At 43.3% G+C, this 12,471-nt stretch overlaps 1 protein-coding gene across 3 annotated transcripts in view; it reads right to left on the reverse strand.

The window, feature by feature from the left end:
- The window catches only part of DICER1 (dicer 1, ribonuclease III), a gene marked incomplete at its 3' end in the record, with an annotated part of 61,274 nt that overhangs the window by 19,461 nt on the left and 29,342 nt on the right, over positions 1 to 12,471 (reverse strand). For all 3 annotated transcript variants that reach the window (XM_080933913.1, XM_080933912.1, XM_080933911.1), the window contains 6 exons: positions 6,839 to 6,971; positions 5,074 to 5,316; positions 4,329 to 4,483; positions 2,818 to 2,950; positions 1,965 to 2,040; positions 1,050 to 1,189 (listed from right to left, as the gene is read on the reverse strand). In XM_080933913.1, coding sequence (XP_080790039.1) covers positions 1,050 to 1,189; positions 1,965 to 2,040; positions 2,818 to 2,950; positions 4,329 to 4,483; positions 5,074 to 5,316; positions 6,839 to 6,971 — 880 coding nt within the window. The remainder of the gene's footprint in view (positions 1 to 1,049; positions 1,190 to 1,964; positions 2,041 to 2,817; positions 2,951 to 4,328; positions 4,484 to 5,073; positions 5,317 to 6,838; positions 6,972 to 12,471) is intronic.

A 12,471-nucleotide genomic window follows, 5' to 3' on the forward strand; every position in this document is an offset into this window, starting at 1 on the left:
TCTATTGTGGCAACCAGAGCACAGCCTATCAGAGTCGGTGCTCTCCTATCATGTAGGTCCAGCAATCAGGCTGGTGACCAGCTCGGCTCTACTGCAGCTCTTAGCAGCTCTCATTCCGAGTGACTCAGTACTGTGATCACTACTTCAGAGTTTCTCAGCTTTCAATTTAACAGACTCATAGGCTGGGGTCTGCACTGGTAGTTCAGTTACACTGTTACCCACGGGCTAAGAGGCAGTTCAGAGGACAAGATGGGTAGGTCAAGGAGGCAGCAAGGCAGAGCACGCACCTCAGGGGACGTCACTGGTGGCATTTATTAGAACTCAAGTGAGTACAGGGGTGAAAGTTTTACACAAGAGTGGGTGGCATCCAGAATTAGGAAAAAAAAGGCGTGATTTTTAAATCCTGAAAAATGCCTAGCTGGGGAACAGATATGTAAAGAAAAAACTGCAAAAACAAAATAACCATGTATTTAGGTGAAGATAAAACCAACAAAAAGCTTGCTTCTGTCTGGGTACCTTATGAGTTAAAAGTATCAGTGCTTTAAAGATCAATCTGTCAAGCGTGAGATGCTGACAGCTGAGCTCTGCTGGGGCATCAGAGGTCTGTCAGATGCCGCTCTGAAGTGACCTCTGCCTCCTCCCAGCACAACCTCCTCCACCTTCTGATAGACCTGGCCATCAGCAGCAAAGCAGCCTTTCCATCCGCCTGCTTCACTGTGTGAGTCATGGTCTGAACAGGGCCAAATAAAACTAAAATCACACCACTGAAGTAAGCAAGTAAAAGGATGTGTCTTTTTAAATCAAGGAAGCTCCTTTGATAGTTTGAATAATTTGATAAATGCTCAAGAATCATCTGGAAAGGCATGACAAAACCAAACAACAGAAAAGGTGGGTCTGGAGAACTTGGGAGTCAGAGGAAGAAGCAAAGATGCACAGATGGGCCACTTAACAGGACCTGGACAACATCTGAGCAGAGAGATTTAGGATTTGATGTAGCAGAAAATAAAATCAGAAAGACTGATTTTTATTCAGTTCTAACCAATACTAACTGCTTTGGGGTAGCACTGCCTTCGTTTTGTGGATCCTGGTCTCCCTGGAACACTGGTCTCCTCTTCATCATGTAAGTCAAGCTCTTCTTCATATTTAACAGTCTCTTTCCCCACTGGCATCAAATGTTCATCCAGTTCACCTAAGATGTTTAAAAGAGCTTAGGTCAGCAAACTAAAATTTTTCCAAAGAGTAACTGATCTAAGAAGAGTATGGCAGTTAAAGCCCCCCTTGCCTTTTAAAGGTAAAAAAGATGGCTCAGCAGTTAAGGACTGGCTGCTCGTGGAGAGGACCCAGGTTCAGTTCCCAGCACCCACACTGTGACTCATAAACATGTGTAATTACAGTTCCAGGGGATCCAGTCCCTTCATCTGTCCTGCAGATACCAGGCCGTGCACACGGTGCTAACACATGAGTGCAGATAAGCGTGCACACACATAAAGAAACCTTTACAAACTCTGTAACGTCAAAGCAGGTGAAACTTAGGGGCCCCATGTTGACACTATGTTCACATGAGCAAGACTACAAATTCTAAAATCCAAAACATCCCCTTTAAACACAAGCTTTCCACTTAAAAAAATTATCTTCCTCACCAACACAGACTAACACAGTAAACACACATGTGGCTGGCTCAGAATCGATAGTTAGAGCATTCTTATGTATTTAAAAAGGGTCAATAACAGAAGCAAACGGTGGCAGTTGTTTACAGTGAAGCTAGAAAAGTCAACAGCCCTGCCCAGCTCTGTGGGGTCTCTGAGGTACAGAAAACGCACGTTGGACCTACCGAAGTATAGTAAAAGCAGCACGTCTAGGCCCTGACAAGCTCCAGAAACCTGCAGAGGCCTCCATGTGCTTCTGATACACAGTTTTGCCACCTTTCTTTCACTCATATGGGTTTTCCAAGCATGTTTACATACCAATCTTGTGCAGTTTTTCACAGCAAATGAGAGCTACCACTCTTTCGGCCAATCGCACACAGCCCATTGGTGGACCCTGAAACAACAACAGAGCATTTTCTAGCTACAGCTCACCAACCCCACAAACAAACTTGAAACCTCTGCCCTAGTTCAAAAATACCAAGAGTTTTCAAACCTGCTAGTTGTTTTGTTTTAGACTTTGGTAGTGCTGGGTTGGAATCCAGGGTCTGTCTCACACACACAGGCAAGGACTCTTAACACTAAACTGCACCCCAGTCTGGAAGTACCCATCTTTTAAAACCACATCTAGCCAAAAATGAATTTATAACTAAGATGTTACAACTTCAAGTAAATGTGCATTTTAATAAAATTTTAAAGTATTATTTTCATTAGCCAATAAACTCACAACAAAAAGGTAGGCATTAGAACTAGCTACCATATATATCCCTATGGAACAGCTTTTCTGTGGACTTCAAATTACGCATTTTGGGACATCTGCAAATGAGTACTGGAAACAAGGAAAGGGCCGTAGTTACAGAAGGCAGACTTCAGTCAGAACAGCTCAAACTTCTGTGTCACTGTGGGCAAAGCTACAACTAACCAATTTTTCAAAAAGATTCAAATTATTAAGAGTCTGGAGGGAACTTCCAGAGGTCATAGGAAATAAACTTCCAACAGTTTATAGGGTATAGTCTGTAAAAAACAAAAAACCTGAGCCTAGAGCTGAATATGCAACTTAGAAATGATTTTTCAGAGTGCAGATTTAAAACCAAATGTATAACTTAGATGTCTTAGAGAAGCTAGACAATGGCATTCAAACTTCAATGCAAGTCATGTCTTTTTCTTAACTTACAACAATGGAGGCTCGGAGAGGTGAGTTAATCGGAAGATAAAGAGTTGAATAAAATGTACCATCAGGCAGTTCTCGGGTTCTACATTTGGGAGCTAGATGCGTAAACGGATCACTTGGTAATCGAGCACAATATCTGTGAAGAAAAGAATTCTGAAGTTGAACCTATAAATGAAAGATTGATAGAAAACTGTCTCAACATTCACAAGGGCTCCTGTTGGACTGTCATTTGCATGAGAACTGTTCTTTGTTGCTCCTGACTATGACAGAACTGGTCATTAGAAATGGATGTGTGTAACTAGGAAACTACATCATTTAATCTTATTTTAGTTAAAACTGAAGCTTGCATTTCCATGTTTGCCCTGCAGAGTGCATCAGAAGTGCTAGTATCTTACAAATCTTACACTTGCCAACAGCCATGGCACAGGTAAAGAAGATATCAGGACAGCCTTGGGTTGAAGGAACAAGACACCAGAAACGCCATCAGTGTATCGCAGTATGGTGACAAGTAGGAAGCAGGTACATGGACAGAGGATGTTGGGAGAACCAGCAGATCCCTCAGGGAAACCCCTAGGGCGCTCCCAAGACAAGAGGGGCCAGCAGACAGCAGCAGACATCACACCTGAGTACAGTGAGTCAGACTTCTCATCACAGGAAGAGGGAAATGTAAGGAAAACAGGAACTCTAGAATGACCTAGAGCCACAGTAAAAATGGAGGCAGCAGAAGCTGGGGATGGACAGCAATGCAGATGTGAATGTGTGCATGCAACATACATATGTGAGCAGATGCTTGGCTCTGCCAACAAAGAGGCCTGGGCCCAGTGGCTGCCCACCGAAGGTATAAGTCACACCCACAAGTCCAATTCCAAACACCGTTCATTCTCCACTAACAGCAAACAGGACCCCACAGAAAACAGTCAAGTAAAACAGGCACAGAACATATTCCACTTTAAAGTTTTGTATTGTGTGGTGCTGAATTTTCCATTAGCAATTAAATATCATTATTATGAGTTAATTTGGACTTAGGCATAATTAAATTTTTTCCTAACCTGATAACATTACAAAGAACAAAGAAAAACAGTTACAGGCCTATTTTATATATCAAGATAAATCTCATTTAAAGGTAAGAGAAAGAAGTAAATGTTTCACAAAAAAACAGTCTTTCACAAAAAAGTAGTCAAAGCATGCAGTGTGGGATCAGAGGTCACCCCAGGCTGTCACATCTTCCTATCTTTGATCTTTCCTTGACCTCAGTGACCTTGTTTTGCAACCCTTGAAAACTGCAGGCCTATTCCTTGAAGTCTGCCTTTCAACTTGAGTTTCTACAAGATTTTTCGCATGATTAAACCCAGCTTATACATTTTTGGTTACGATATCCTGAAGTGATATCATGTTTGAGCTATCTCACTGTGGTTATTATCCCATCTTGGAGGTGGTTCATCACTGGGAACAGTCTGTTTACCTGCGGAGACAGATTTCAGCCTATGACACTGACAAGCCGTGTCCTCCCTCACCTGTTGATGTGTCCAATGGCAGTGTTGATCGTGACTCGAGGACCCCCATCATCAGGCCTCAGTACATACGGCGGGAAGACATCATCATCATCTACAACAGCATGGACGTCAGCCTCAGCACCATCCACTGACTTTGAACACTTGTTTCTTAAGATCTGAGCAATTCACAAATAGGACATAGAGTGAGAATGTTAGCTGCCTCTCTACCCAGGCATGGCAGCACATGCCTATAACCCCAGCACTCAGGAGGCAGAAGCGTAATGATCATGGGTTCTAGACTAGCCTGGGCTACAGGATAACAGTCTCAAAAATAAACAAACCAACAAGCTTACTGACTTTTGATATATGCTGTGTGACACAACCCTCTCTCCATACTTCAGAACTCCAAAGCTATTTGCTGCAGAGACACTCTCCACAGAATCCTCCCGGCTGCCACCACACAACAACACTAACAAGGATTGTCTGCCACTGTGCATGCACACACAAAGGATGCTACTGGTCTCTTGTTGGCAAGCAGATGCCTTATCACTCTCCTGCCACAGCTCAGTCCACACTTACAGTGCCCTTCCTCAGACACCCTTCCCAAATGGCCCACAGGACCTTTCCTCCACGACTGTACTTTATAAAATACCCCCAGCTCTCTGTGATTACTTTCAGCTTCCTTATGTGCACACACCACCGACACTGCACTTTATAGATCAAACTTTTGCACACAGAAGGAAGATTATTAACTTTCTGATCTCACCTTTTCTATAGCTTTGTAGGTCTTGAGGTCTTCTTCAAAGCTCTTTATCTTGTCTGTATCTGCCAACATTACGTAATTAGAGATCGGTGCTCGTGCCCGTCCTTTAGACTGAACATATGACCGATACTCTGTGGGCAAATCAAAACGAACCACCAAATTGCACTTGGGAATATCCACACCCTCTTCTACAACACTTGTTGCAATAAGCAGGTTGGTCTCATGCGCTCGAAATTTCCTAAGTACCTGAAAAAATTCACCAATGAAAGCAATTCTAAGAAAGTTCCCAAAGAAAACATTATAAAATCATTAACAATGGTCATGTGTGACCTATTTCCTAGGTGCACTACATCCCTAAGGTCAACCCAGGGAAGATAACAGTGTTACAGAACCAATGAGGGCACAGTCACATGCCCATAGGCCTTGATTTAATGACAGGGGGTTTTCACTGAATGCCTCAGGCTGGCTTCTCTTTGCTGACCACAAATGTATCTAAGCAAGTGACACAGTAAGCCCCTCCTGGGGACCTGTGCTACTGTGGCCTTGCACAGTGGCAAACACTGTCCATGAGAACGAGCTGTGCAGGCCTCTGTCAAGAAGCCAAAGCTCCGTCACTAAACTCTCCAGTGTACTTGGAATTAACCCCAAAGCAGAGCTTTGCTTATTTCCAGCACCAGAGAAATTTTCAATGTAAAGAAAACAGAACTGATTAAAACAAAGGACAAGTGTTTCCACACAAAATTTAATCACACTACCTCCTACGGTCGTTAATCCTGATGGGTCAACTCATGAGATTTAGATCAGATCACCTAGGAGACAAACCTTGGAACCTCTTTGTAAAAAATGTTTCTCAGGAAGTTTAAGTGAGGTAGGGAGAGCCGCCTTTAATGCAGGCACTGTTCCATGTGCTGGAGTGCAGGTCACAACAGAAAGGAGACTGTAAGCTGAGCACAGGGATTCGACTCTGCTTTTCTGACGACAAATGTGACATGGCCAGGTGCCTCACACTGCTGTCATCAGATCCTCCCTGCCACAGTATACTCTCAGACCAAGAAGCAAGACAAACCATCCCTTAAGTTGCTTCTATGGGGGATTTTGTCATAGTTATAAGAAGTAACTAATCTAGTCCCACATGGCTAAGTTAAATAGCATGTGGTGTTCTTGAACTCCCCAGACCTGGAATCCTCACAATATGCTAAAACCAAATGCCTGTTACAGAAGTCACTCTGGCTGGCAGAACACTTAGATGTCAGTCTCTTTATAATGCTGTTGTCTATATAAGATTTTTAAGAGCAGGAACAAAAAAAAAAAAATGTGGTTTTGTGCGTATCACAAAGACAGGCCTTTAAAAGCATAAAAGGCGCCCTAAAGACTCTGGCTTGTTGCTCACAGGCCTGTGGAGGTCACAGTAGTTGCTGCCTCCAGGTTCACTCTCCTACGACGTGTAGATATCCCATAGTAATCCCATAAAGGAAAATGAGCTGTTGAAGACAGTAAGAGAAACTCGTTCACCAGAAGCTACTCTAGTTCTCAGTATATCAGCGAACCTTAGTTACAACAGCAGATAGATTATAGACAAATAATCTATCATAAGGAACAAGAAGAGAAAGAGGGAGGAGGACGAGTAAGTTAATTGCTGGGAACAAATTTGCTAGCTGAGGTTCTCTCTCTCTCTCTCTCTCTGTGTGTGTGTGTGTGTGTGTGTGTGTGTGTGTGTGTGCCCGCACGCGCACATGCACACTATAAAAACCCCTGCTGTCACTATTACCTCCTCTTGCTTTCTGAATTCCGCCTCCATCTGTTTGCTTCGAGGCTGGCTCTTTCCAATGCCATGTCCAGTTATAAAGTTGCTGCTGATATAAGCCAGCTCTGGATCTTGTTTGCCAGCTTCCTTTATCAATCTAAGGATGTAAGACACACAAGGAGTTAAACACTTTCAATACTTTTCATTTTTCTACCGTGTGTGTGTGTGTGTGTGTGTGTGTGTGTGTGTGTGTGTGTGTGTGTGTGTGTGTGTGTATCTGCATGTCTGTGCATCACATGTGCAGAGTGTCCTGAGGGCCAGGAGAGAACAGCAGAACTCCTGAAACTAGAGTCCCAGACTATTATTAGTCATCCAATATAGGAACCAAACACTGGTCCTCTAGAAAAGTAGTATGTACTGAAACACTGAGCCATCTAAATCTAGTCTCCAGCCTCCTTGAAGATAGGAATGCACGTCCAGCATTCACACTTGTGTTAGGCCAACATTCCTAAAAAAAATAGTTACTCTAGTTTCACTTTTGTTGCTTTGATAAAAGACTCTGAGCAAAATCAATGTGTGGAGAAATGGGGCTAGTTCAGCTCACAAGTCCACAATTCCAGGTCACATTCTGCCACTCAGGGAGACAGGCCAGTGCTCACTCGGGCAGGAGCCTGATAGTAGTCCGGCTTGCTATCCCACTCAGTATTAGCTCTGAGCACAGAACCTATTTCATAGCCAAAGGAGTGCAGCAGGGACCACAGGACAACGCCAGCCTACAGTCCAGTTTCCCCTGCCTAAGGGTACTGCCCACGCTGTACTGGGTCTTCCTATCAATTAACAGGACAATCCCTCCCATCCCCAAGACCAATTTGATCTGGACAATCCCTCCTCTTAGATGACTCTAGGTGTGTCTAGTTGACAGTTAAGGTTTAACCAGGACAATTGTCTTTTCTTCCTACAAAACTTTAGGAAAAAACAAAACCATGTTTGACCACAAAGATCTGGGCACTTGCTACAACAAACACAGGCTGGCTCACACTGACAAATAAAAGGGTCACTTTCCTTCCAACTTTCAATTTAGTGATGATGACTTCACAGGATGATGTCCTGAGATTGGATGGAGCTGCTCAGCTCCACACACTTCTGGCATGCCTGGCTTCAACAGCTCCCACACACACACCTCTCACCTCTCTGGAGGCCCTCACACAGCAGTGAGTGCAGTCTAGCCACTCATGCTCCTCCATAGGTAACAGGGCCACCGCTGCTCATCGTACCTAATACCATGATCACCAGAAGCAGAGCTCTTGAGAAAGGAGGGCCTGTTAGCTCTATTTGAATCCTCTTTTGGCCTCCAGGCCACAAATTAAAGAGTTCATCCTTTAGTCCTTGGCAAAAAAATGTCCACAGCAATGCTGAAGGCATTCCACTGCACTGTCACAAGAGAACCCCAAGCTATGGCCCTTCCCCACCTGCTCCTTGGCATTAACCTATACTACCAGAAATCCATAGGGGCCTTTGACTAAAACATGGAAAAAAGCCACAGAACAGATCATGTTACACAGAACGAAGGTTAACAGTCGGTGCTGCCATTATAGCTATTTGAAAATACCCACATTCAAAGACTCAGCACAGGATAAACGGTTCCACACCTGATCTAAGTGACTCCACATGCTCCCTCTGAAATCATGCTACATAGTATAAATTCCTAATAGAAAATTGCATTTTTAAGTAAAACCATTCTTTTTTAATTGACACATGAAACAAGCGAATATCAAAGACTTGGCAAAACTAAATGGGCATGTAGAGTATCTTGTGCTCCCAGAACCTGTCCCGGCCAGGTTATCCAGTTTGTTCTTGGGTTCAATGACTCAAATGTTCAGAATCAGAAGCTTCCGTTCCAAGGTCTGTTTCATTATTGTGATGAATACACTATGTCAGCGACAGAGAACAGAGTCAAGTGAAAACAGCATGTCCCAAAGCTGAAACAAATCACCTGAGAAATACCTTGTACTGTTAGTTTGAGTTTACCTAAGTGTCAATTTGAATGTAATGGGATGTTTTAAAATGCAATTCACGTTATTCCTAATTAAGAATATATACTTTGCCCAAATTATCAAGCTGGCAGGTTTCAATTAGCTGAGAAATGAAAATAGTAATAGAAATTTATTTCTCTTTAATTATACTGACATCAAATTGCAGAGCTGAAGAAACAACATGCACATTAATAAAAAAGTATCTTATAAGCAAAACTTAAGTGTTACATATGTGTGTTAACATAAATCAGAAAATTATTTCTCTATCAGACTAATGTGTAGAATGCCTAACCACACCCCAAACCTAAGCCACAGGCTTCAAGGACAGTAGTGTCTCACTGTCCTCAGGAACTTGAACAGGTGAGCAGGCCTCTTCCTGTGGACACGGAAAGGGAGCTGACAGCTGTGTGCTGAGCTCCACTGTTCTCCCTGGATCCACATGATGACAGTCAGGAGCCAGGTTTTCCAAATCCTCCCCAATTTTGTAAAATTCCATAAAACAACAAAAACTACTAAGAAAATGAAACTTAAAGTCATTAAATCCAATTGTATTATATTCAGGAAGCATAAACTTCTTATGAAGTTGCTTCTCAGAATGCCCACACATGTGCTTTCAATCTCTATGCAACTCAGAGCAGAGGGAAGACATGTGCCACATGCTGCTTCCCAGGTAGACTGGAATGGCATGAGCAAACACAGAGAAGACACACAGCTTTAGATTACTAAAACTGTTTTATGAACATATACACTACATTATACAGACACAAACATGTTTTACACTCAAACTTCTGAAATGTCTGTCATGTACTTGAAATACATAATACTTTCCTAGTAGTGCCCCTTAACCTTTACACTATCTTGTCAATGTAAGCAAAGCAAACATTACTCTTTCATGACTGCCCAGGTTCTGAGCCCCTGCTAAAGGACAGTGCACTGCTAAAGAGACAATTCTGTGTACACTGGCATGTACTAACAGTAAGAGTGAGGGCAGATGTTATTAGTATTTTATGGAAGCAGATGCATAGGCTTTAAACTTAGGTACGTTTACAAAATACGTGCCCATAAGCTGGGTATAAAAACCTTTGCAAAAAATGGCTTGGCAACAAAGTATAAGAGCCTTGTAATTATATGTAAAAAAATTTTCAGTAAAATTAACCTATAGAGGTGAGAGCAGTGACGGTATCTGTTAGCCAGCTAAAGCAGTGCTCACACGGAGGAATGCTGGGTAAAGCAGCAAATAAGCTACCCACGAAGAGTGCCTAGTGTCCAGATTACAGCAGCTGGGCAGCTGGTTAACAACACACTACAGGGTTGCAATGCAAAGTCCAGACATGGTCCACACTGACACATACAAGACCCAATAACTACAAACAGAGTGAGAGGCAAGGACAACTGCACACAACAGCACAAATACACCACCTCCCCAAGCAGGCATTAATCATCCCTCCTCCTGTACACTGTCTAGACGTGGGCACTTGCTTCCACTTTTATTCCGGCATTTATTAAGAAACAGGAAACAATTCACAGCAGGGAAGGTTGGCAGACACTAAGCAGAAGTTGAACATCACCAAAGATGGTCTGGTTATACCAGACCCTAATACAATGTGACCAGAAAGGTGTGTTAACACTACAGTAATCTTTGGAATTCCCTACCCCTAGCTTAACCCTGAGTCACCATCACGAGACCAAATGGAGGGCAATCTATGAAATGCCTGACCAATATTTCTGACCCTCAAGGCCATCAGAAACAAGGAAAATAACACAGAAGACTGAGGCCAGTGATAATGTTCTACAACTCTGGAGTGGGAAGGAGGACAGGGAAGCTGCAGTGGAGACACACCTGTGACTTGAGGCCAACCTGGATCAAGTGAGGCCACCCCCCCTAAAACAGACAAAAGGAAGGAATAGAGCCAATCGTGCATTCCTGGCAATGGCTAAGACTGAAGGAGCACTAGTTAGAGGGAGTGGAAAACTGGCAAAACTGAGCCGAAGCCAGGAAGGCAGGCCTAGTACTGCACTAATGTTGGTTCCCTGGTTGAGACACAGACCCCAATCACGGGGAAAACAAGGAGAGAATGCAGGGCTCTACTTATCCAACTCTTCTGTAAATCTAAAACTAGTTCAGAATAAAAAGTATTAGGGAGAGAGAAGCTGGAGACAAACAGGACACAAACTCAGGTCTGTCCAATGCCTGTGCCCCACGATCCTAGTAAGCCAGACCGAGAACACTTACTTAAGCACCAGGGTGACACTAGTATCTAGTATCTGTGATGGTGCAAACATCTACCTTTCTCCCTCATGCAGTGCTGTGAGCAAGGTTTTGAGGGGACACAGAAGGAAAACTGCAAACGCAAGAATGACCTGTGCTTGCAGTCCAGAGCAGTGTGGCCGGCGGCTTGGGAGCTGGAGAGCAAGCAGCCTGTATGAAGAGCTTCCACTCGCTCAGCAACGAGGGCTTTCCTGTTAAACAGATGGGAGGAAAGGCTCCAGAATGCACCACGGTTTGCTAAGCCTACTTAAAAGCTTATTAGAACAAAGCTTGTACTGTCCATTTAATTAGACGCCATAAAGTCAGCCTCAGACTGCTCTTCATGAATCCTAGAACACCAACTCCAGCCACACCGCATGAATGCTGATCACAATGAACTCGATCCTTAAGTCAACAGAAAGTAAGTGATTGATTTTAGATCAACTTTTTCTGGCTAAAAGTTCTGGAATGGAAACTGACACATCTCTGCACAGCACACAAGCAGTTCCCAGCATGAGTTCTTTAAAGGGGAAGAAAAAGATAAACTCCTGTTGTCCCCAAGCCATGGCACCCAGGGCAGGCAGCTATCCACAGCAAGAGAGCGACCTTCTGACCCCTGAAATGCCCATGCCCCAGTCTAAGAAATAATACCGCACCTCACCAAACCCTGCCTCCAGCCATATGCTTCCTGGTCCCTGGCTGGATTCCTGTAAGCACTAGGTTCTGCTGCTCAAGGACATCCAGGAGTGTTATCATTGTAGAAAGAAATGGAAGCCTAGAGCTAGGGTATTAGGATTCTAGATCTGTCTCTGCCACTGACAATTTAACTCAGAGCAAATCACTTTTCCTCCTGTGGCATTTCTATAGAAGTGAGTGGTTGGATTAGATGCTCAGTGAGTTCCCTTCCAACCTTAATGTCCTGTTTAATTCAATACCTCAAGTTATTTCACTCCATATCCATCAGGAGGCCCAGGCTCAATGACCAGAAAATCACTAGACTGAAAACTGCCAGATGGCTGCTCTCCAGTCGATTTCCCATTACTCAAAAAAATGCAAAACTCCTAAACATTCAAGAAGTAGTTAAGGGGGAGGGGACCAATTACCTCAGGAAACAAAGCTTAATTTCTCCAAAGAGAGGACTACTTTCAGAAAAGGCTCTCAGGGATCAAACTTTGGCCAATTAATGGATCTCCCAGAAAAGTACAGCCTTAAGTACAAAAAAATAAGGACCCTCTTTAAAATGATAAAGCATCTACCAAGAAAAAAAAAAATCAAACCACCATATATTAAATGAACACCTGTCACACAGTTTGTATAGAAAGCACAGTTCTATGTCCAGGAAAACCCAAAACTTATTAAGGAATATAAACAGGGAC

This window comes from Micromys minutus (assembly GCF_963924665.1).
Source record: "Micromys minutus genome assembly, chromosome: 1".
NCBI lineage: Eukaryota > Metazoa > Chordata > Mammalia > Rodentia > Muridae > Micromys > Micromys minutus.